Below are 26757 nucleotides of genomic sequence, written 5' to 3' on the forward strand. Positions count from 1 at the left end.
ATACAAATAGTTACTATGCCTTTCTGGCTTAATTAAAAGTACCCATAAAGCTATAGTATTTTAGTGGTTTATACTAAATGAATTGTATGCTTAGAATATATTTATTTGCTTATGTAAAAAGTTCGTATAAATAAATTCCAGGAGAACCATTGCTCCGAGTATATACTGAATGCCCAGGCTCTACTTGAGTAAGAGCTGCTCCTGTCATACATATTGTGTATGTACCGTTAAACTTTTACACAACAGAAGTTTTAATTCAATGACTTGTACTTCTGCTTTTCCAATTCAAGCAAGTCCCACCCAAGACCAGGAATGCAAAACAGTGCTTGCTAAAACCCAGACTAGCTGACAGTGTCCCTTGAATCAATGTGTAGGATTAACCCGAGCTCAGGGATCGATGTACAACAGTCACAGATACCCATTATATAGGCTGTGTTTTTATAACTTTGTATCAAAGGAAAACTCGCCTTGCTAGCAAATAACTCCTTAAACCACTGGTTAGTGAATATTCCAAAGATAATGCAAGAAACACACATTGACACTGATTCACACTCACTGGTTAGTGAATGTTCCAAAGATAATGCAAACAAACACACATTAGCACTGACTCACACCCACTGGGTAGTGACTATTCCAAAGATAATGCAAAAAACACACATTAGCACTGACTCACACCCACTGGGTAGTGACTATTCCAAAGATAATGTAAAAAACACACATTAGCACTGACTCACACCCACTGGTTTGGGAATGCTCCAAAGATAATGCAAGGAACACACCAACACTGACTGGCACAACTTGCACCTTCCAAGGTATATAACTGATCTTGTGTATCGATTTGATGCATTTCTACTGGAAAAAAAACGTTCTCACTACATTATAATCAGTTAATTTGTGGTCTTGCAACTACTGAATTGTAAACCTAATCATTTTATTTTACTATTTACATTGCATACATTTGGTCAATGTAGAACGACATAATGGACTTAATGAGTTTACCTACATGGATGCAAGTAAAACATGTAAGCAGGTAAGCAAATGTTTTCAAACACGTTTTATTATGAAATAATTAAAATGCAATGTAAAATCATGCTGCCAATTATGGAAGACGTAATTACAATGTATTTATGATAGCACTGTACAGATTATAAAATGCTAGTGAACTGAATTAGAACAAAATTCTGGGGATATGAAGTGTTGTGTGAACAACTGCCATCATCAAACTGACATTTCCCGTTCCACCGAGAACCTGAGAATCTGCAATAAAACCCAGTAAATATCAACTGTTTGCACCGTTTCTTAGTAACAGTATGTTTTAATGATGGTTTTTATCGTAATTGCTCTTCTGTGACATGTAGATGTCACAAACAGGACGGACAATCAGACCTGCTTTTCTTGTTTTAGATGACAAGTGTCTGCACAAAACAAACTCACGGCTCATGCTGAGCAGGGCAGCTTTGTGAAGTAATTGACAGCATTTGAAGTGAGCGATGCAGGGCGTTCAACCGGTTCTAAAAGTGTGGATGTGAAAACAAGGGGCAAGTCTGGCACCAGGAAGAACAGAGCATGAATATGAAACTAGTGTTTCTTCCCATTATTTTCGGACCATGTGTATTCTAGTGTTTCTTCCCATTACTTCCGGGACACTGGTCGCCATCAAAACCATAAAATTATTGTAAACATGCGGAGGTGAGAGGTTAGGCGAACGGGGTGGCTGGATTTTCAAAAGAGATATCACGACTCCGTGTTTTTTGTTTGAGTTCATATTTGCCTGGCCTCGTTCACGCAGCACAGTGGCTAGACAGCGATTTGGTCTGAGTTATAATATCACCTACCCGCCCTAAGTATAATGAAAAGGACGAATTTTAGATCAGAATGTGGTTTTACGACAGAAATGGATGGCTAAACATGGTTTTGAACAATTCTTAAGTGCCAACGACTTGATGATTTGTAGAACGGACATTGTTTTGCATTTTGCGGGTTGCAAGAAATGACCGACGACCGAATGGGTATTAATCCCACGGTTGCGGGGAGAGAGAGGGGAGGTGCTGGAGCTGGGGAACAGATGGCCTGGGGGGAGCTGGCTGGGGAGGGGGGGGGGGGGGGGGAGGAGAAATCCAAGTAAGGCTGTATGCAGGGAGAGAGAGGGGAGGTGCTGGAGCTGGGGAACAGATGGCTGTGAAAGTTTATGGCCCAAAAGCGCGTGCCTGTGGCCAAGTGAACTCGAAGAAAACCGCACCAAAAAACCCTTGGTTTGAAGAGTATTTTGAGCACTTGAATTCTCTCAATTTTCCATTCCTTCGGAATGGAAAAGGCGAGACCTAAAATGGACACAAATGGTGACAAAAACGTAGAGGAAAATGAAACCATCTCAAAGGAACCAGGAAATTCACATTTGAGCCTGTAAGATACTGGATGTGAAGCACGCCATGAAATTGAGTGAAGCTGCGACACGTATCAAGCATGGGTTTTTAATAGGACTTCAACATAAGCTGCTGAAAAAAGGTAAGAGAAAATGTCATCTTAAAAATGCCCTGTGTACACACAGAGCATACTGAGGCTCTCCTGATGAAAATAAAACTCCCACTTAATTGCTGCTCATTAACTTCAAGGATCACCCCAGAGATATACAAGTGAGCTGATGTCCCAAAAAGGCTCTTCCAGAAACAGGAGGAGAGGATTTAACCACACAGCTTAAATATTCTTATTTCTCAGCATGTAGATTTCAGAATCGAGAGCTGGTGACCATCAAACCCTTAGAGCATGGAAGCAAGCGAAAGTCAATAGTGCTCTTTGGATAGAACTATACATTCGGTCTAACTGCAAACAGAGAGGCTTACGATGGAATGCCATGTAAAAGAGACCCGTTGCTGAGATAAAGCACATTAATGGGCGGCCATCCAATCATTAGACTAAATCCATAAATTACATATCATATTATCAATTTGTTTATATAGGTTATAACTTTGCTTTAAGATTTTACATTAATAAATTACTTATAGTACACGTCTTCTTCCTTATTTATGCATTGCTGATCTGTTAAATGTACCCAACTTAATGTATTCAGGTTCAGAGAAAATGTGCAGTGGCTTTACATTCAAGGATAAATTACATAGGTATTTAAATAAGGTACGGAAAGAGTTGTGGAAATATTGCTAAAAGTCAAACGCCAGTTTTCTTGGAGTGAAGAACTGCTTCACCATTTCGTCTGTAACCAGTTTTCTTCGCTCCTGATGTGTTGATATCAATGGCTGCAATGTGTCGATGAGTATTTTCTTCAGTTCTCCCGTCAGCAAAGCACCACTTGTATAGTCCTACACGGAAATAAAAAAAAGAGACATTTACAAGTTACTCTGATCTTTATTTACTCAAAGTTTCTGAAGCGAAAATAAGTTTTTGTCCAATCATGGTCAGACTCGAGCCAACACAGATTGTGCATAAAAAAAGCAGCAGGTTTAGAACACAAAGATAATGCTAACTTTTGAATAGTAACATTCTTAACCAGCTATCGTGTCGAAATTACACAAAAAGGATTAGGCAGAACTCCTACCCTTCGTAAAATCTAGAGCAGACAAACGCACTTTTTTTTTTTGTAAACAGATTTTATTGTTGTTCACATGCAAAAAAAAAAAAGTCACAGGGCACAACTCGCCACCTTGCCCACGCAGGGGCCCATTAGTCAAGAAGCATCCTATTCCCAGCATACCTAAGGGGGGGGGGTCGTTACATCTCCACGACGCTAGCCGCCTCTGGCCCATGCCCTTTAAGTCTATAGCAATCCATGCGTAGGCCGCCAGAGTCGAGTCTCAGCAGAGTCCAGGAGGATGAAAGTCCGGGTGCCCAGGTGCAGCACCGTACCTCTGTGCATGGCAGGTATTCACGGCCTCCAAGCCCCCCCCCACCCTTCGAGGGACTCCGCACTTTTTAATGTACCATAATACATTGCACTTTTTAATGTACCATAATACATTGCCAGGGTTATCAGCCCAAGGTCGCTGTGACTAAAACGATTGACAGCTGCTTACACTTTGGTGCGCGCTAAAAAATAAGCTGGGTACTTTCCCAGCCTTCAGATAAAAAAAGGCAACATCATAGAAAGACAAAAAACACATTTGACACTATTTGTTGTAAGAACATGAAGCCAAAGTTGCACAGGGCTAGCAAAGGAAAGTACAGTCTCCAGCTTAAATTGTCTATCAACATAACCGATGAGGTACATTTGTGGCCTATTCGGGGAAGCCTTTATGCTGCAGTAACCAGTCCGGCATGTTCATCGAGAAGAACACAAAAAAATGATCACTAAAATTCCACTTCCAGATTAAGAATAATTTATCTGTAGCAATGACTAAAATAGGGCACTTGTTTAACTTGGCATCTCTGGCGTGGTTTCCCCTGACTTTTTTGCTTTCTGACCTCCTGTTTTGCCAACAACATTTTTGCCGGCTTTAGGAATTTGGGCACCTTACCACTGCTAAAGTGCAAGTGTCTGTTCCTAAAACATGGTAGCATTGGGGACAATATGAAGCTCGACATCGTGATGGCCGCACGGTAGCTCGGCTCCGCCGGCATCCCTGCCCAAACTCGACTATCCTGTCACACATCCTGCCCAAAAAGGATAACAATTTATATGCGAAGTCCTGCTGTCACTTACCATCCATCCTGGTGGATCCGGCGCTCAGTGGGTCCGCGGCGGCGTCCTCCCGGGAAGTGCGGCCTCTTTGGGGTGGAGACCGGGGCCTCGCCTTCAGCGAGTTGCCGGCGAGACGGTGTCGGCGGCGGCCTCGGGTGGAGGATTGGGGCCGGCTGGAAGATGCCGATGTGTGAAGAGCCCGGAAGCAACTGAACGCGCCTGGGACTACCGTCCGGTGTTCCAGAGGTGGTGTGCGGCAAGTTGTGTGTGGGGGACGCCGTGTTGGTGGCTCCCCCCTTTGCTGCCTTGTCCGGCCATTCCGGACTTCATCGCTCGGTGGCGGAGAGTGATTCCAGCGGAGCGGTGGCGCCGGCGGGTCCCCCTCTTTTGGTGGTTCTCATTTCTGCACCGCGGGTGCGGTTTGTGCGCTTGAGGGGGATCCCGCGGGGGCCCTACAGGTGAGCTCACCTCTGGAGTTGGTTTTGCAGAGACGGCGCTGTATTTGCAAAATGGCGGCTGATGCCATATCCCGTGGAACGCCCCGGGATGCCGATTCCTTGCCTCTGTGCTCCGCTGGGGCCTGCACTGGTGAGCGCGAACCCACGATTGGCGACGTCCTGCAAGCGTTGAAGATTTGGCAACTGACCTTGGCCCAGAATTCTTGTGTACAAGACAGTGTGATGGCCGCCATTGCTCCCGGGTCGTCCTTTGGGGATGCGGATGGGCCCGAGGTGGTCGTTGATTGTCCCCCGCTTTCTGGTGGGGGTAGCGATGTTCCGATACGTAAGCGGGTGGAACTGCTGGTGATCATTGACACTGGTATACACGATTGCCGTAAACAGCTTCTGCATTGCCATCGGCAGAAGAGGTCCCATGGGTTGCTTCCATTGACCGTCCAGCGACTTCTCCACGGCCTTTTCTCATCGCCTTGTTTTATGCCCACTACATCGACGTACATCGTGGCGTTAGCCAAGGAAGGACTGGGGTGAGCCCGGTTCTTACTCCGGAGGACTACTATTCGGTGCACGGAGATATGGACTGCCCCAAATTGTGATAATTTGTCGATTCCTTAATATGTATGGATATCCGAAAACTTGCCAGTTTCGTTTTGGGCCACGCTAATGGTCTATGCGGGCGGGGGGCGGGGGCCGTGCTCCCTGTTACATGGTATCTTCTCCCCAGGCTTTCCTTTTTCTCTTTCTCTTTCCCTATATTGTCTTATTCTATATTTCGGGTTCATAATTAGGGCCGTAGCCTTCTGCAGGGGTGCAGGGTGGGGTGGGTGGATTAGGGTCTATTAGATAGTTATTTGTTTCTATGGCTCTTTTGTGTACTTTTCTTGGGTCTCCATGACTGTGCGTGATTCCCACGGGGTGAGTTACTGGGGGGGGAGGATTAGGTATTATATATAATATGATACTTTCGGCTCTGTTTATCCTGACTTAGTTGCCCCGCCCCATATCACGTTTGCTATTTGCATTATTGATCGCCATTACCGCCGTGGGGCGGGTACGGTAACGTGGAGTCCCCCTATTTCCTTTTCCTAGTATTTTTGTTTTCTTATTTTTCGGGTTGGGTTGTATAATGATTGCAACTTTATTTGTCTCCCTGATGGTCTTTACTGTTATGGGAGTGCTGTTCTGTTTGTCTCTGGGTACATAAGGTTGCGAGTGGACACTCCCAATGAAGAACTGTAAGGGCACCTATGGTTTGCATGCTCTGGACCTTTCTGATTACTGATCTGTGGATTTACTATTATGATTTAGTTGGTTTTGTTCCCCGCCACGTACACCGGGTCGCTTTTTATACAACTGATCCTTTATCCTCTCAATATATAAAAATTAACCTTCTCTGATCCTATGTCGAGTGGTTCCATTTAGTTAGTACCATGGACTCGCAGCGTTAGGTAGTATCGCTTAACCACTCCGTGCTTTTAATTGATAATGGTGCTTTCCAGTCTTGTTCCGTGGCCGGCCCCCGGGTTGTAGGCCTGTATTTGTATGCATCCATTTACTCAAATAAAGGTTTTCAAAAAATTTAAATTAAAAAAAATTAAAAAAAACATGGTAGCATTGGTTTATTCATAATTAGCACATTTAATTTACTTATAAGTCCCTAGTAAAGTTCACTCAAGTGCCCAGAGCCTGTAAATTAAACACTGCTAGTGGGCCTGCAGCACTGACTGAGCCACCCACTTCAGAAGCCCTTTACATATGTCTGAGGCCTTCCACTGCAGAGCTTCTGCATGCAGTTTTGAACTGCCATGTTGACCTGGAAAGATCACCGACAGACCATGCCCAAACATTCCTTTTTAATACGCATAAGTCACCCATAAGGTAAGCCCTAGACAGCACCAAGGGCAGGGTGCAGTGTATTTAAAAAGTTGGGCATGTACTTTGAAGTTTCACATGGTCAGGTAGCGAAAAATGCTTACATTTGTTTTTCATTGCCCACAAGATAGAGATTTCGAGTTTGGGGTCTCTGGACTCACAATTTAAAAATCACAACTTATGGTGAAGTCGGATTTTGAATTGGAAGTCTGAAAATGCCACTTTTAGAAAGTTTACATTTTCTTACTTAGACTAATCTGTGCCTCAGCCTGTCTCTGAATACACATGTGGGGTGGGTGACAGTTGGCATTTGTGCATTCCTTCTAGACAGTTACACAAAAAGGGAACTGGGGTGTATCATTCACATCTGATGGCCCATCACCAGGCTGATGGGCCTTCCTGAGCTAGATGGGAGGGAGGAGCTAAAACTTGCACCTGTTCCTTCCCCACACAAAGAGCTGCATACCCGCCAGTCGAGAGTCTGGAGCTAGGGCAGAGGCCATGTGGACTTCAAAGGCCTCTCTCTGAAGTAGCCCCCACTTCAAAGGCACACCTGGGTATAAATACTGGACCTCTGACACCATCAACTCAGTACACTCTGTACCTCGAGACACACTACCAGGAAGAAGGGCTGCTGTGCTGCTATAAGGACTGCCACTCTGCTGGATTTGCTGGCCTCATGCTCGTCTGTGTCTGCCCTGCTGCACCTTGCCTGGTGTAGAGAAGGACTGGACCTGAATCGCTACAACCCCAACACCAAGTGACTCCAAGGGCTTGAAGGCTTGCTTCCTGTTCTGCAGTCTCAGGGACATCAAAGACTTCTGTCAACTCTGCTTTAGCTGCTGGGCTCCCACAACTGTAAGTCCTGCCCTGCTAAGAGGTCCCAATCTAGTCCTTCGACTTCAAAGGGGGTTCTGCAGCTTTTTTCTGCCGAAAACCACACATCGCCTGCTTTGCTCCAGTCGGAACTGGCGCTTTAGCTTTCGATGCAGCACCACTTTGGAGACTCCATAGCATAGACAGAGCAGATCGCTGGCGATATCGGCACCTTCATCGTAGTAAGGGGTTCGATGACGTGGAACCAGACTGTGAAGCTCGACAACAACACAGTGTCTTCATTGTGAGAGGTTCGACTACAACGCAGGACCCGACTGCGAGGCTCAGCGACGATGCAGTGTAGTCATCGTAAGGGGTTCAACTACGACAACGCTGGACCAAACTTTGAGGCTCGATGATGATGTAGTGTCTTTATCGTAAGGGGATCATAGACGAAGCAGGACCGGACTAAGTGACTCGGAACTGATGCGCCTTCTCCCAGACATTGACACATGCTCTGGAAAGGTATTGTTTCACCGGGTCTGTGAGGCTTCTATATCCAGCCCGCACTCCATTAGGGTCAGCTTAACTTTTCAGATTTGACCTAGTGTAACACCTCCAGTTAGCCCTGGTTGGCGCTTTGGGACTCTGAGCACTATAATTCAAGCTATTCTTCAAAAATGTATAACTCCAGTTCTACTTATTGGATTTTTGTCATTTTGGTCGTGTTTCGTTCATTAAATTAAGCTCGATTTTCCCGACTTGGTGTGGTATCTTTTTGTGTGGTGTTTTCATTGTAATAAGTGTTGCACAAATACTTTACATATTGCCTCTTAAGTTAAGCCTGACTGCTCTGTGCCAAATTACCAGATAGTGAGCCCAGATTAATTTAGGGTGTGTATCTGACTTGCTTTGACTAGAGTGGTGGTCCCTAATTGGACAGGGTGCATACCTCTGCCAACTAGAGACCCAATTTTTAACAGCATTGCACTAACTTTTTCACGCAAAAAAGCACCTCATAAGACAGACGTTTTACTTCATCTCAGCACAGCCTGTACACAAGTCATTTTTTTAACCAGGATATATTTTGCTAAACCATATCCTGGGTTCATTCACTCTTCTGAAAGCAAAAACGGTAGTGTGAGAAATGTTATAGAATGAATACACCAGACCGATATAGGTGATCCAATCCACCGCATGAGAAGACCCTTAGCAAAGGTACAATGATGAGATGCCAAATATGTTCTTTCTCCCAACACTGTGTCTAGTATGCATCAACTACGAACTCCTTCAGAGCAGGATTCTGGAATACAGTTTAACACATTCTTCAATATTGGTTGTATATTCTTAATTTCCAATATCACAGATCACTAGTGCAGCTCAGCATACATTCACCAAACCCTTTTGTTGCAGTCTCCAATCGCAGCAACATATTTAATTACCTGCTTAATTTGTTGAAGTCGCTCATCGTCTTCAAGGAAGAAGCTCAGGTACATGTAACATACATCAATTTCACAGTTGCCGCCATATTTTCTGTGCTCCTCAATTGTATCCTTCCCACCAGAGAAAGCGTGCTTATTGATCTACAACAATATATAATTAATAACTATTAGGTTCAGTTTATAACCTCAGATACTTTGTAGTTATCTTTGGTTTGCAGTTTGTAGGGCAATGTGTGGCTAATTTAAACTCTATTGCTCAATATCTTCCAGAAGTCTGGGTGTGCTTAAGTGATCAATGGCTTCAATCAACATCGTCTTCCGATAGGAAGATGAATTTTAACCAATATAAGACAACTCCTACTGTATTTACATTCAAACTATGTTAGGGTTATATTAAATAGAAAAGGATGCAAAACCCTTAAAACATAACTTGAGAGAAAAGGTACACTGGAGAACACAATTTATTTATTTATTGACATTTGTAGAGCGCGGCGAATACCCGTGGGCGTCTCGGCGCTAGTTAAGGGATGGATCAGCAACTGGGGTAAAGAAGATATACAAGGCTATTGGTCAAATAACCACGTCTTTAGCTGTTTGCGGAATGTGAACAGGGAGGGACTTGCTCGGATATGTGCAGGAAGGGTGTTCCAGAGTCTAGGGGCGGCAACCAGGAAACGCCTGTCGCCCCAGGTGACTGTTCTAGTGCGAGGCACAGCCAAGAAGTTCTGAATAGAGGAACGAAGAGATCGGGTTGGGACATGATGGAGAAGATTCTGTTTGAGAAAGTGGGGACCTTGATTATTGAGTGACTTGTAAACAATACACAGCAATTTGAATTTGATACGGCTGCGTATCGGGAGCCAATGGAGATCCCTAATGATGTTTGTAACTGGTGCGAACTTGGGGATCCCAGCCAGCATTCGTGCGGCTGCATTTTGGATTGACTGCATCTTATTTGTCACTCGGACTTGGGCATTTAAGAATAGAGCGTTACAATAGTCCAAGGAGGACAGGACTAGTGAGCTGACCAGTGTTTTCCCGGCCGTGTTCGGTAGGAAAGGTAGTATTTTCCTAATCATTCTCAATTTCATATGAGCTGAAGCCGCAGTTTTATTCGCATGTGCCATAAAATTGAGGCCAGCATCGAAGATGACGCCTAGATTTCTCACTTTGCTAGCTGGACTCGGCGGGGGACCGAAAGATGGTGGCCACCAGACAGGTGACCAGCCCGGGGAGAGGTGACCGAAGATGACCACTTCAGTTTTTTCTGAATTGAGTTTCAGACAATTCGTGGCCATCCAGTCACCTATTGCCATCATTCCTCTCGTGAATCGATTGGCCACTTCCTCCCTGTCCCCTTTGATAGCCAGTACCAATTGGGTGTCATCGGCGTAGGAGGTCAGGCTCATCCCAAATGCTTTGATGACATTTGCAAGGTCCGACACGTAGATATTAAATAGTGTCGGACTCAGGGATGAGCCTTGAGGGACCCCACACGGCAGAGACACTTTCGATGATTGGTAGGGTCCTAGAGATACTGCTTGTGATCTATTGGCCAGAAACGATACAAGCAGGTCCAGAGCAGTTTTCTGGACCCCCAGTCGTTCAACACGGTCGACTAAGATCTTGTGGTCGACCGTGTCGAAGGCCGCCGAAAGATCCAGCAGTACCAGGAGTGCTGTCCCCCCCTGGTCTCGTATGGCTCTGATGTCATCCGCAGCCTTTAGAAGGGCAGTTTCCGTGCCATGACATTTGCGGAATCCGAACTGGGTGTTGTCGAGCAACTGGTGCTGCTCCACAAATTCCGACAGTTGCTGATTCATGGCTTTTTCTATTACCTTAGCCAGGAAAGGAAGACTGGCTATCGGACGATAGTGTAAATGCCTGCCTATTACTTATTCAATAAAAGACAAAGCTGAAGAAAACCTAGAGCTGTGCATAAAAAAATAAGCGATATCAAATTGTCATTATAAATGCACAAGACCTCTTTTCCCCAGTGTACAAATCATGACAGCAAGTACAATTCCAACGGAAGTGCGTACAGTCATTTGTAAAACAAAAGTTTAATACACACTATATGGTTAAATGGATAAAGGCATAAGAAAGAACTTTCAGATCATCATTATTGTTCCAGATAAAGTAGATGCATGATTTTTAAACAGAAATATTTTGATTGCTACTATTCTTATCATTTCATTTGTGTGCTGATTAAAGTCTTGGTTGAGTAAATTACTTGCTCTCGTAGTTTAGTTGCTCTCATAACATCTTACTAGAAGAACAAAAGTTCGTAATCTCAGTTGTACAACTTATTTTAAACACCAAAGTTAGCTATCCTTGCGTTGGTTACCATTTCTTACATAGATCAAATACATGTATTTAACAATGTGTATGCAGTCACAGCACACATACACTGTTATTGCTGAGAGAGGATCATTATTAGTTTAGTAATATGCATTTTCTAGTGGTTACGCATTTTTTAATTACCAATATCAGCCCTAATCCTCATTAGGGTAATACCAATTTGGATGCAAAGGGGTAGTTCTGTTCAAATGGCAATTACAACTTGTTTGAAATAACTGCACAGACCCAGTGGGCTTCAAGCACAATTGTTTTTACCAGGAAACATCTCGCACAATATGTGTGGGGAAACATCACAATATTCTGAATTTTACAAATCAGAACGAAAAAAATATATGGTATTACTGGATTATCCCCATTTGTAAACTGCAGAACTCGTACTGATGCACCAGTAATATACTCGGGGGAAAAAACAAACCGAGTGGTGTCAGAAATTCCCTGCTGGAATTACCGCATCATTTTACTGGGGAGTAACCCCATAAGGGTTGCAATGATATGAGCAATATTTTTGTACACATAGCTGGATCATCTTACAGATATTTTCATTGTACAAAGTGTGTATTAAAACTAAAGGGCAATTATTCATATTGAGTGAATATAATCTATTAAATCTCACATGGACAGTGTGATGCTTTTCCTTGACAGTTAAGAACCACAAGAGTGCTAATATTAGCATTTCTCGATAACTCAGGATACTTACAATTTACTAAAAAAGGTATTTACATATTTAAATGCAGTTTATGAAAACGTGATTCCTTATTAGTTTTAGAATATGGCAAAATGGTAAAGGCAAAATGGATACAAAACAAGTAAATGATAAGGTCCTAAAGATTTTGTGAATGTAGGGAACATATTTTTAACGTTTGCCTTCGGCTGGATTTGAATTCACAAATAGGTTAACGGTATAGCCCGACTCCTATCACAATTCTACAAAGAAACAGCAGCAACTAACTAATGTGATCTGTCTACAAGTATAGGGCCGGATTTAGAGGTAATTTGAAATGTAAAATCCTCAAATGTCGATCGTGGAAGATGCAGTAAATACGCTATTGTTGAGATTACTTCCGACTGAATTACATATGCCATTTTGTAGAATGCAAAAAGAACAGATGATGGGCGAAATGTGGAACAAATCAAACATTCACCCCAGTCAACTATATAGGTTAAATCCATCATTATTTCGCTCACCACGCCGTTCCAGTTTGCACCCATCCATATGCAAATCAGTCTTGACCCATGGGAACAGTCCACCCTGGGACAGGCTTCAGGGTATCATTCCTCATCAGCCAGGCTAGTTTTAATCTGGTGGCATAGCGAGCATGGGACCCACGTCTGGACACACCCTTCATCAATTAGGGCAGACAAATGCAAAAAATCAGACGATGGACGGAATAATTAACAAATCAAATTGGAGTGAATGTTTGATTTGTTCTGCATTCTGCCCACCATTTGTTCTTTTTACTTTTGTCGCCCTAAGTAGGATGGGTATGCTCAGACGTGGGTACCATGCGCACTGTGCCACTGGATTCAAGCTAACCTGGCTGATGAGGTGTTACCCCGAAATTGGTACCTGGATGCTTGTTTACGGTCCAGGGAGTACCTGGCATGGCAGTTCAAGCTGGACTGTTCCAATGGGGAGCAGGGTCAAGACTGATTTGTATATGACTGGGTACAAACTGGAATGGCGTGGTGAGCAAAACAACTATGGGATTAAACCCAGAACTGTGACTGGGAGGTGAATATTTGATTTGTTCAGCATCCCATCTATCATTTGTTCTTTTTGCAGTTGTAGAATGGCAGCGGTAGTTCCGCTATTGCCATCAATGACTGATTTTGGGCATTCACAAAGTATCAACAGATTTTATATAGCCTTACATTTCTAAAGGAGGACATTATTCTGCTTGGTTAAGAAATTAAGCTTTATAATATTGTGCTAGTGCTGCTAGATGTTACCTTTGACTTGATCTGTTTGGGTGTGTCTGTGAGGAAGATGGAGGAGTTGGCATCACTGGCACTCATTTTGGTCTGTGCACCCTGCAGAGCAGGGAAGAAAGTAGAATGCAGCAAAGCCGGTTTAGGATACCCAAGTCGAGGAGCAACATCTCTCGTCATTCTGAAATAGGGATCCTCAAATAGGCAAAAAACACTAGTTAGATTACAAAAATTAACTTGCCATGATACAACAATGGCAGTCTCTAACTGAAGTTACTTCAGGAAAACATTAAAGCAGTATATTAAACTCAAACTCTCAGAACCAAATATCATTTTGAGCAAAGCCTAACTTAAAGACCAGTTGGAATGAGCAAACACTAATAATCAGAGTAAAGCATAGGAATTGGAAGTGAACAAAGCAAAGTAGGAGACAGTAAAGTTTTGGTGCACAAAGATATTAAGAATACATTTTCACTGAAAGACAAAGGTCAAAGTTATGTTATGTTATAGTTAGGACAAGTTTGATATGAGGGGTAAAAAATGTATCAGCCTGTCAGTGTATTCCCCAATGTTCTGCTGCAGCTTCCGAAAGTGTTCTAAGCAACAACTAGGGTGCTAACATTCTGTATTTAGTCTTAAGTCTGTAAATGCTCTTTCTGGTATTTTGCATAGGAAGACTGGAGGTAAAGCGGCAGAAGTCTGTTTTTCTTGTGTGGCTCAAAATGTTGACTATTTAGGCAGGGCAGAAGTTGGTGACTTTTTTGACTGGATGAAAATGCTCCAGATTAGTAACTATGTAGAGGATGGAGATAAATGCTTCCAGGGAGAGGGTATTGATTATGAAAAAATAATGTTATTGTAAGTGGTGACTATGACGGAGTTGGTGATATTTAGGAGGTTGCCATTGGTCAGTGGATTGGAACAGGGTCCAAAGCACAAGTCTTGCACAAGAACTGCTGGCAGGATGGGTGGTTGCAAGGTGCTGTGTTAGATGGTGCATATCTTATTCAAGTAATGGAAGAGACCAGTGAATGTGAGCTTTGAGTGGTGGAGGGAGAGGTGGTAAAGGATAATTCAGAGTTTTGGACCCTTGAAGTGCATCTTGCCCTCGTTGTTGTATTACGTCATAATATTTTTGAAGAAGATACACTTGGCTTTTAGGATGCTGCGTTTGTGCGTGGGTGGGCATTGTTTTGTTTTGAATGGGATCTGTGCAATTTTTCTTTGAGTTGGCAAATTTCAAGTTTGTTAGTGTTCTGTTCCACCTGCACTCTATGGTGAATAATTAAGTTCACTATTTTTGGTTGGATAGGGTGTACATTGTTCTGCTCTGAGGTGTAGTGTGCAAGTGGACATTCTATTACATAGTCTGTGACTAGTGCAAAGGGAGCCGGAAGTGCGTTGCAACAAATGTTAAGAAAGTAGCATTTCCATGCATGCAATGAATTCTAACAATTTAATATCAATCCCATTTAACACGTGGTATAAAATGTAACATACAATATGAAATTAGATTTTCCTGTAAGCTCTATGTAACAAAGAGCGCTTAAGCCAACTCTTTATTTCAAGCAGCAACTTTGCTTTCAAATACATTATAAGTTTCTTACCTGATCAATGGCGCATGGGATGAGGCACTGAATGTCCTTTCGGTCCTTGAAGATGTGTGGGAAGGAGTTGCTAAAGGACGGAGCAGCTTGAACCGCAGGAAAGCTGATTTTTCCTGGAGAATATACATCTGAATTAGAATCTTTCCCCCGTTTTCCTCTTTTTCCTCTCCTAAGCCTTAAATATGTGGATCGCTTTTTTAATGTACTTGCTTACTTTGTTTCAAAAGTTAACTAAAACTGATTAAAATGGCTGAATTTACACAACACAAATCATCCTCCGCACAGGTAATTTCCTAAATAAAATCCTAATCTTCTGGTGCCAAAATATTGTAAATTTTTCATTTAACAATCCACTGCTTTATGCATTTGCCTGGTTTGTTTTTGTTCCTCGTTAAAAGTATGTTTTATTAGGTGAACCAGGGCTCGAAAAATCTGAAAAATGGTACTAGTCCTGCAGGTCTAGTGCCATGAAAAATCTTCTCGACCTAACAGTAACCTACATGACGGCATCATTATTGCTCATTTGCTGTGTGAGCAATAAAAAGGCCTTTAAAACTTGTTATCTTGTCACATTTGCTCCGTTTTCAAAGACGGCGGACAAAAGTTAGTATGTTTTCCTACTCGCCAGAAAGGGCGAGTAGGACCTAAAAATAGCTCGACCTCATTAAATTTACCTCGCAAATGCAAATGGGTGAGTGGATTTGTCAAACCCTGGTTAACCATTGTTTTTATATGGTACAAGACAAGACTGTTTAGAATATTTAAAGTGCCAGACTGTTCGTTTATGAGAAACGGACACAGCGGAGTGCAGTCTCTGCTATTATTCCACACAAGGACAGCAACATTAACATGGATACAGTCAGATGTTCTCTTACAATTGGATGGTGGTGGGTAGAGGATTACTAGTCCATTTACATAGTTTGTTTTGTCTATGTGCTGCAGAGATAAATATACAATTCCTTTAAAGTGTTAATTTGGATTCAAATATACAGCACACAACTTGCAGCCAACAGTGGTATCTCAGTGGACCAGTCATTCAACAAATGGTCAGCTGCAGCAAGTTTCAAGGAATATTCAGGTTCTTCCACAAAGACAAGAGTTACAAAAGAGCAGTGAATGAGAACAATTCTATGATGAGGGCTGATGGTCCAGTGACACTGGACAGCCTAACTGAGAAGACCAGCCTAAGGTGTTGTGATATGCATTGGCCAGTGTCAATTTTTTTTTGTTTTTTTTGTTCAATAAGTTTATTAAAGTATAGGAAATAGTTCAATACAATACAAAGTGATACAATCGAAATCCATAGGCACAGTACTTATGATTGAATCAATTACAAATAATTCCCGCAAACAATATAAAGGTAAAATATAAGAAACCCATAAGGGAAATGTCAGTGAACCAAAATATCCGTAAACGGTATCACTAATATGAATGGAAGAAGTAAAAAGAGAGAAAAAGGAAAAGAAGAAAGAAGAAAGAAAGTAGAAAAGAAGATAGCAAGAAGAAGGAAAAAGAGAAAGGGAAGGGAAGGATCCACTGCAGTACTACAAACACACACCTCACAAATAACAAACATCAATCAAGTAGATGACACAAAAGGATACTGGTCAACCAAACCCTTCGAGGCCGAATCCATATAAGCGTCCAGAGCTTTCCAAACATTACTAGAGATAGTAGGGGTAAGATGAGCCACATCCACTGAAATGTGTGCGCTTCGTAAAAAAGAAACCCATGCCCACCATGTATGATATGATACGGAAAAAAAAAGACTTCCATTCCATAAGAATTACCTTAACAGCAACTGTCAATAAAAGATCAAGCAATTGCAAATCTAAGGTATCCAAAGGCAAAGGCACTCGGGAAGCTAATGGGCCTAATAGGACCATAGGGAAGGAAAGCTGAAAATCAGTATTAAAAATAATATAAGATGTTTATTTATGAGATCCCAGAAGGGTTGTAAAAGAGAACAGGTAAAAAACATATGCAGATAATCGCCAGTAGCCAAACCACAGCTCCAACAGAAATCATCATTCTTCAAGTTTAGAGAATGCAAATGCACAGGAGTCCAATGGAGCAGGTTGAGGGAAAAAAATTTAGATTGGGTTAAAGAAGGGGCGATCTTATCACGGAGAGAAAATTTCCCAATCAACTGCCAGGTTTCCGGCGAAATATGGTCAGTAAGATCCTTATCAAAATGATGTAACCATTTTTGTTGGGTAACAGTATGTAAGGCAGATGAAGTAGGAGTGGTGTGGCTCACTGGTTAGAGGCGGCAGACCCGGAAGCAGAGGACGGCCCGGGACCAGGGTTCAATTCCCGACGCGGCAGGGTCGTGAACCAGGGTCAGCGGACTCGATAATTCTCGCCTCGGTGCCTACTCTAACCAGGGATCACACTCGGCAACTCTGGGCATCAGCTTGCCTCATCTCCACAATGGCCCCCACAAACGCTGGGGATGCCTGGTTTCACCCTGGAGATACCCAGAAGGGAACATCTCACAGGGAAAGCCAGGACGGGTTCCCCAGCGGTCTATAGCGCCAGGACGCCTCCAGGTAGCAGTGCACTTTACAAGACACACACATTTACATAGAAGACAGAAATTTATAAATTTTTGAAGCCACATGACCAGATCAAAGCCACAAGGAAAATAACATAACAGTAGGAGAATTGGGCTCCAGGCGTACTTTAGCAAGAGCTACTTTAATTTTTAGAAAAGTATAGAAGTCCAAATTGGAGAGCGAGAACTGTTGAGCTAAAGAGGAAAAGGGCAACGGATCATTATTGCAGTCATACAAATGACGAACTAAAGTCACTCCTTTAGAAGACCAGTAAGGGATCAACGCGGGATCAATAACAAATTTTAATCTAGGATTACGCCATAAAGAAGACCACCTGGATTTATGAATCGGGGTAGCCACTTTCTTATCCACAGACTTAACTGCTGCAATAGTATCTAAGATAATTGAGCGGGAAAAAGGAATAGATAAAGTGGATGTGGTTAAAAAGGAAGAAAGTGGTAAGGGAAATGAGAGATGTTGCTCAATAAACACCCAAGAAGGCGTGTGAACAGGAATCGAGGAAAACCACAAAGCACCTTGGGAAGCTAAAAAAGCCACCTGGTATCGCTCCCAATCAGGAAAATTACAACCGCCCGACTCATAAGGTTTCCTCAAAGACTTATACGCAATTCTAGTCCTCTTATCACTCCAGAGAAACTTAGAAGTAATGGAGTCAATCTCACGAAAAAAGGAAGAAGACAATTTCACCGGAAGCATAGAAGAAACAAAGTTAATAATAGGAGTAATCATCATTTTTAGAGTTTCGATACGACCACACTAAGAGATATGTTTAGGGGACCAAGTATCTAAAAGTTGACGAACTTTGAGTAGAGTTTGCGCCTCATTATATGCCACCGTATCATAGAGAGTACCACAAAAGCAAATCCCTAGATATTTGAGATGTTTAGATTGCCACTTAAAGCCAGCGGTACCCATATGCGCTGGGAAACAATAAGCATTCAGGGGGAACATCTCAGTCTTGTCTCTGTTAAGCGTATAGCCAGAGATCTTGGAAAAACGAGCAATAATATCTGTAAGCGCGGGAATAGCTGAAACAATATCATCCGGAAAAAAAAGAACCTTATCCGCGTAAGCCGCTGTTTTTATGCAATGCGGACCAAAAGTAAACCCCTTGATATCCGGATGGAGATCGATTAGTCTAAGAAGAGGATCAACAGTTAATAAAAACAAAAGCGGGGATAAGGGACAGCCTTGACGGGTACCTTGACGAAGACTGAAAAACTCAGAGGTAGCCCCATTGACACGGATATTCGCTCTCGGTTGGGCATATAAGGACATAACCATGTTAACAAAAGAGTCATCAAGATTATGTGCAAGAAGAACAGCATGGAGAAAAGGCCAAGATACCTTATCAAAAGCATTCTCGGCATCTAAGGCTAGAGCAGCAGCTGGAAGCGTAGACCGCTTAGCTGTACCTAGAATATGGCAGAAGGTATGGATATTATCTCTAGCAAGTCTACCCTTCACAAACCCAGTCTGAGATGAATTTACTAAAGAAGGAATGTAAGATTCTAACTGCTTGGCAAGAATCTTAGCAAATATTTTAGCCTCCATATTAAGAAGGGAAATAGGGCGAAAGTTTTTAGGGTCTGAGACATCTTTCCCGTCTTTTGGAATTACTACAATAGTAGCATCCGCCGCAGTACCTGAAACCGCGCTCTCGTGAATAAACACATCAAAAACAGCTTTAAGACGAGGAACCATAGAAGGGAGAAAGGTCTTGTAAAACATGATGGGAAAACCATCCGGCCCAGGTGCTTTACCAGACCGAGTAGACTTGATAGCATGCATAATTTCAGTAGATGTGATAGGGCCACCCAATTTCTCTCCATCCGCTATAGATACAGACTGAAGAGGAATAGTTTAAAAAAATTCCTGGCAAGCTTCAAACGACGACTGATTAGTGGGGGTATAGAGAGAACTATAAAAATCCCGAAACACCTCAAGAATTTCCTTAGTCTGAAATTTTTTAATACCAGATCCGTCAGTAATAGAAGAGATTTAAAAGGATTTAAAGCTAGACTCCTGAAATTTCAAAGTCGCGGCTAGAATCTTACCAGCCCGATTCTTCATGAGTAACCGTTTGGATTTCTGGGCCTGAACCTCAATATGAGCTCTCTTGGTAACGATAGTGTTGTAGGAATATTTCAAATTTTTAATGGATTGCAACAATTGTTTATCATTAGTACGTCGAAAAAGAAGCTCCTGTTTAATACTATCTGCTAACTTTGCCAGTTCCCTTTTGATGTCAGCATTTCTTTTCGCCATAACTTTAATAATGTGTCCCCGGAGTGTACACTTAAAAGCGTCCCATAAAACCACCGGAGAACTGAGCCTTCATTATCAGAAAATAAATGTTCAATCTCATTTTGTATATTCTGAACTTGAACAACGTCATGAAGAACTTCCGTATTGAGTCTCCAAGAGGAAAGTTTTCGCTTAGGAGCGAGATTTAGGAGAGAAAAAGAAGCAGCCGCTTGATCAGAGATAAGAATAGGATGAATGTACGGAGAAGATGAGTGCTGCACTAAAGACGAATGAACTAGGAAATAGTCAATACGAGAAAACTAGAATGAGGGGGGGGGAAGAAGGGAAAATCACTACCTGTAGGGTTATGGAGACGCCAAATATATTGGAGATTTGCAGAAGAGCACATATTTAACAATTGTTTATGAGATTTAGGAGGGCGTAAAGAGAAAGCCGAATTTCTATCCAGCACTGGATCAAGTGGTAAATTAAAGTCACCACCAACGATCAAATTACCATTATGCGGAGTAAGAGCTAATTGTTTAATGATCTTTTGCCAAAAAGAAGGATCATCACCATTTGGAGCATAAATGTTCAAAACAAAGATCAGCAGAACCATTAGACAATCGAGATAACAACCAAGGTCCCTCAGAGTCATGCTCAGCAGAAATGACTGACAACCCAGATTTTTAGGTCTCGCCTGTCAATGCGCATGCACATTGAGCGGAGCGAGACTATAGGGGCTTAAACAGACTTTAAACAAACTGGCGATTTGATGAAGTGCATGTGCAATGAGTTAAAATGCGCGTGCACAGCATCAAATCGCCAGCCATCTGTTGCCCAGCTGGGTGCCGCCAGCAGCTCTTCCCGCTCCGCCCCCTGCTGCATCAAAGGCTTTCACGGCCGGCCGGCCGTGCTTTCAGTTTCACGGCCGGCCGTGTCTCCTTTTCTTTTAACTTGTTTTAAAAGTTATTGCCTACTTCCTTGTTTACTCTCATTAATGCTACCGTTACTCTTGATGCTTCGTGTATCATGTTTCGCTATTTCTTTCATGAGTGTAACATATTTTGTATCTTCATTTTTTTCACGAGTACAGCACTTCCACATGCTTTACTGTTTAGTTACAATCAGGAATCTTTCTTTTCCCGGTTCCCGACCGTACACTTTGTTTCAAACATCAGTATGGGACCGCTGGAACTATACAACCCTATAAGACCAAGTCATTTGGCAGGGTGACAAAATTGCACATTATATGCGGCAATCGTGCAACACTTCTTTCCACTGGAAGAGGCTCTGTACTACAGCATATTTCGCGTTTATTATACAGGCTCTCGCTGGTGGTAAGTAAACAACTTCCTTCTGCCCTAGAGGCCTGCAGAACCCCTACGCTGTCGACGTTTCTTCAGTGGTCACAACCGAATCAGACATTCTAGAAGTCTGTGCCAGTCCAGGGTTTAGATGCCTGCTCCCCCTCCCCCGCACCCCACGCAGTACCAGACCTCAATGGAATGCCTCCTAAGCTGCAGGTCACCATTTGCCGCTACTTCTCCTCCCACACCCCCCTCTCCAAAGACTTTTTTTTTTTTTACGATCGTTACTGGATTAAACCATGGCTCACTCTCATCGCCCAGGTCTCTACTCAGAGCTGCTCTCCCTCCCTGCCTTCTTCCTATACAGAAACCAGCCTTTCACACCTGTCCGAAATACTGTCGTAATTCTACCTGTGACTAACTCACATTATCTGCAGCACTAGCTAAACCTCGCTGTCTCCAACCTGGCACTACTGAACCGGCCAAATTTAAAGAGAACAGTTTCAACAGTGGAACAAGCGCGAGCACCACAACTAATAAGTACATCTGAATTCTAAATGGTGCCCGTGAATTTGTTGCTACATTCACAATGCTCCAATCATAAGCCTTCTAACACGTCCTCCCTCTCTCTCCCTCCAAGCCATGTCTCCTTTTTTTTTTTTTAACAAATTGAGCACCGTCTGTATTTTATTCTCATTCACTCTCCCATCATTGTATCTCGCTCCCTGCTTCCCTCAATGTCTGCCTTCTTCAGTCTTCCCTCTCCTTTCGTTTCCTTCACTTTCTCCCCTCTCTGTTTCTATCGTCGTCTCTCTCGCTTGCCGTCACTCTTCCTTTTCTATCACTCTTGCATGTTGCATTACAAATGCTATAGGTGTCACATTTGCAAAAGTTATAACTATTGGCATTGTAAATGACAAAGCTATTAATTTAAAAAAACAACACATAAATAAAATAAATGTCATTTATAAGACCAATAGTTCAAACTTTCCTAATGTGAGACCTATTGCATTTCCAATGCTTGTTTAGAGAGAAGTGTTATGACCCCATTCTTCTTGCCAAGGGCATCCGAACACATCACATCAAGAACCCACTCTTTCCGTAATAACAAAGCTTCTTTATAGGAGACCTTCGTTTCTTGTAAGAACACTAAATCCGAAGATAGAGATTTACAATAATCAAGAACCTTAGCCCTCTTAACCAGATGGTTTAATCTGGTAACATTAAGGGAGACTACATTCAAACCAGACACAGACTAACATAGAAATAAAAACCGAGCAAGAAGCATGGTAGAGGGAGTAAGACGTCAAACAAAACACTTACCAAAGACCAACAGCTCTACACAAGAAGAAAGCACTACACGAGGATCCAGGAGGAAAAAGAGAAAGAAAGGGAATGAAGAGAAGAGGAAAAGAAAAGGAGAAAGAGAAGCACCAGAAAAGAATAGAAAGAGCAAAGGAAGAAGACCCACCAGGGGAGGTCTAAAGAGGACCAAACTCATACCAGGGGGGACATGGATGCGGGAAGAAAGCGGACTGCCGGGAAACAGACAATATTAAAATTAACAACCCTATAATAGACAGAAAAGTAGGTGATAGGCATAAAAGGCAATAAAAGAAGCAGAGCAATGCAAAATTTAGTACAATACAAAGGTGCAATACATAGAAAAATAAAGACATCATTAATATATATGAACAAGCAATAATAATAAGGCGATCTAAAAAGTAAACAGACAACTAAATGAAAATAATAAACAAATACCCTGTATATGGATCATAAGTACAAAATATGCAGAGTTAATGTTCAAGAAATACTATAAGAAAACAAACATCATGCAAAACTATGAGCCAGAAACGAACAATATAAATCATGAGGAGAAGAAAAAATAATGAACTATATACATAGAATATAAACAGTCAATGCATTTATCAAACATAGCAACAGGCAGAATTAATTCTTAATAAATACTGTAATAGAAATCATCATGAATAAATATGAACCAGAAGTAACAATAAATAGAAATTCATCAAGAGCAAAAAAAAAAAAAAAAGAAATATATAGTGTGTAAATAATTTGAATAGATGTTGTACTATTAAAAAAGCAACAGATATAAGAACGAACAAGAAATAGCGTTACAGAACATACCGTCCAAAGAGAATAAAGCATTCAAATATATGAACCGAGTATAAACCGAACGTATATCCTAATCATAAAACAAAAAGATAGAATTAAACAGAAGATCAATAGAGACAAAGAGAAAGGAATCATAAAAAAAACCAAAAGAAACATATGAACGGAAGAGAGAGAAAAACTGTCAACACACGAAGTACTTCCGACATGTAGAACAGGGAATCCATCAAGTGAACGGTGTTCATAATACAAAGATAGCATGAATAAAACCTATACTATATAAGCAGTATAGCAGTAGAAATAGTACAATAATCATTACATCAGAACGAAGAAGGAATAATTATGGTGTATAAGAAATAGATAGATACATTATCTAAGGATAAAGAGAGATTAAATAGATAACCTTAATAGCAAGGAAACAAAAAGATAGAAAGTGAAATGAAATATCCGAAGCATACTGGTAAACAAAGGATCAACGATAAGGCCAGAAAAAACGGAACGAAAAACATAACTACATATAGAGTGAGAGACAATGCAGGGAAGGAAAAACAACAAGATAATACGAAGCGGGATAATACTAAGCGAAGGGAAGACGAAGAGGCGAAAAATCCTGTCAATAAGCATAGAAACTATAAGAAGACAAAAGAACACCACATGAAGCAAATGTCAAAGATAATGACACTTAACAGTCAGAAAATAACACTAGTGTAGAAGGAAAATGACTGAGGACACAAAAAGGGCAACCAACGCAGATGGAGTAGTATACAAAGAAGAAGAGACCAAAACAAAAAGGAGAACAAAGAAACCAATAGGCTACTAAAAAAGCACAGGTAACCATGATGATAGAAATACGAAAAGCAAGACACCTGAAAAAGTGGGATGAGCCAAAATTAACATGTAGCACTGAAACAGCGACATATGTCAGACAGAAATATGTAAGAATCCAAGTAAAGAAAGAAACACAAAGAGAATCAAGTTCCAGAAGAACCAGGAGCAGGAGAAGAAGGACCAGGAGCAGGAGGAGAATCCATCTGTGATTCAGATTGGTTATCTAACAAGCATTTACAATGCAATGGTTTTGCCTTTGTTAAAGTTAGAGCTATTGGCATTGCTCTTGACATTATTTTTATTTATGTTTTTGTTTAACATAAATAAATGGCATTGTCATTTACAATGCCAATAGCTTAATCTCTCGCAAACGCCACACACAAACACCCACACAGAGCCCCCCCACACACACACACAGAGCCCCCCACACACACACACCCACACAGAGCCCCCCACACACAGCCACACAGAGCCCCCCCACACACACAGCCACACAGAGCCCCCACACACTGCGAGCCCCCCCCACACACACTGCGAGCCCCCACACACACTGCGAGCCCCCACACATTGCAGGCAACAGAGGCACGTAAACAGGGTCACAAGCAGGCAACAGAGGCACGAAAACAGGGTCACAAGCAGGCAACAGAGGCACGAAAACAGGGTCACAAGCAGGCAACAGAGTCACAAGCAGGCAACAGAGGCACGAAAACAGGGTCACAAGCAGGCAACAGAGGCACGAAAACAGGGTCAGAAGCAGGCAACAGAGAACAAGCAGGCAACAGAGGAACGAAAACAGGGTCACAAGATACTGTTTTATGTATGTACTGTTATGGTGTGTACCATCCCACTGGCCTATTTTTGTTTCCTACGTTTTGAACGTATCATTATTTATGTTAATCATTTCCACATTTTAGCACCAAACAGGGCTGACCAAAACAAAAATCTAAAGCATTAGGTTTTTTGAAATCTGATTTTGCTCCTGCTTTTTGCAGATCAAGCCCCAGGATTGTAATGAAAATCACCACTACAAAAATATAACAACTTGCCAATAATGAAACATAACAATCATAGCCTCTTGATTAAACGCCACGGTCATGCTTTTAGTACGAGGGCAGGTGTTTGTGAATTTCTGGCTCATGCAAGCATTGGGAAACCACCACCTCAACACCCCATCACTTCATCTTTAACAAATCCAAGACCACAAAAAATATTCTAATCATGAAAAATATATGCACTGTTCAGGCAGACATTCCATGCACTTCTAACAATAGAATATAATAAAGCCATAGAGGGAATGTGGTCATATGTAACCAAACTTCTTTTTTGAGCATAAGGAATTGGACGGCTACAGAAGAACAAAAAGTTAAAACCTGGACTATGGGTAACCTGTGGGCATTATTTTTGTTCTGTGGATGTAGTAAAGCACACACGGCTTGTATTTCTTTGTAATAAAGTAACATATTCTCTCTAAATTTTTCTAATCATGCATTATCTCCTTTCTCTCACGGTGAAGAAAATGAAATGAAAACATTTAGGAACATAACAAAATACTAAACTTGTTCACCAAGTGGATGGATTTTGAAACAATTGTGCTAATTTCATGGGCAACATCTGGAGATGGCTTTCTTTATAAGGTGTGTGTTATTTGTTGTATAGAACCATCAAAGCTAATACTCCTTTGGAAATATGATATTGCATTCTGCACTATACCGCATTGTAGTGCCGGTAAAATATTTCACTTCACTACATGACTATTGTAATGATCAGCGTATAGTTTTGGCTATAAAACAACAACAGGCAGACTCTCACTCTGAGGTGATAATATGATTGACCAATAGTAGAACCAATTGTTCACGTGATAATATGATTGATCAATAGTAGAACCAATTGTTCACGCTGCAAAATGCAATTCATATTGAATTGTAATTATGTACATTACAAATGAACCGAACTGCTATTCATTACAAATATATGGTTTTAACTGGATGTCAAGCCTCACTGGTTATTCAGTGCCACAGAATCCACTGGCACAAAAATATTCGGAATCTATATGCCGGAGAAAGATTTCCCTGTTGCCCTTTTGTTTGCCCAAAAACACAGAAGGTATTGTCAACATACAAGTAGCGCAATGTTGAGATTAAAACAATAGGCAAACATCGTGTGATCTATGCCCGTGAAAACCTTTGCACAATAGAATACTTTAAAAACACGAGAATTCTCAAGATTTCCATTAACGAAAATTGTTTCAATGTAATAGTCGTAACTAGGGGAAGGAGGCGGATGCTGGTGGGACAGGCCCTTGGCAGGCACTGTGATTTAACGTTTACCATTTTCACCCACTTGTGTTTATTTAACCACGGCTACAAAACAAGACATCACCTAACTGTGTAACATTCCTCACCTGCTGGGCCTTTGAGCCTAATTTCCTCGCGCTGTCTTTGTCTGGAGGACACGTTAATTTCGTGGCAATTTAGGGTCATTGAAACCCGAGTAATTCCCCCAGTGAAACTGTAAAGTCAGAGGCAGAAAATGTGAGGAATTCCGAGTT

The 26757-nt window shown here is 41.8% G+C and overlaps 1 protein-coding gene across 2 annotated transcripts in view; it reads right to left on the reverse strand.

Annotated features, from left to right (window-relative positions):
- Positions 1 to 1039: 1039 nt before the first annotated feature.
- The window catches only part of WARS1 (tryptophanyl-tRNA synthetase 1), a 141257-nt gene continuing 115539 nt past the window's right edge, over positions 1040 to 26757 (reverse strand). For both annotated transcript variants that reach the window (XM_086937813.1, XM_086937812.1), the window contains exons 8-11: positions 15116 to 15228; positions 13530 to 13703; positions 9219 to 9359; positions 1040 to 3314 (exon numbers count right to left, since the gene is read on the reverse strand). In XM_086937813.1, the coding sequence (XP_086793939.1) occupies positions 3156 to 3314; positions 9219 to 9359; positions 13530 to 13703; positions 15116 to 15228 (587 nt within the window). In that variant the 3' untranslated portion in view covers positions 1040 to 3155. The remainder of the gene's footprint in view (positions 3315 to 9218; positions 9360 to 13529; positions 13704 to 15115; positions 15229 to 26757) is intronic.

Source organism: Lissotriton vulgaris, chromosome 9 (genome assembly GCF_964263255.1).
Source record: "Lissotriton vulgaris chromosome 9, aLisVul1.2, whole genome shotgun sequence".
Lineage (NCBI taxonomy): Eukaryota > Metazoa > Chordata > Amphibia > Caudata > Salamandridae > Lissotriton > Lissotriton vulgaris.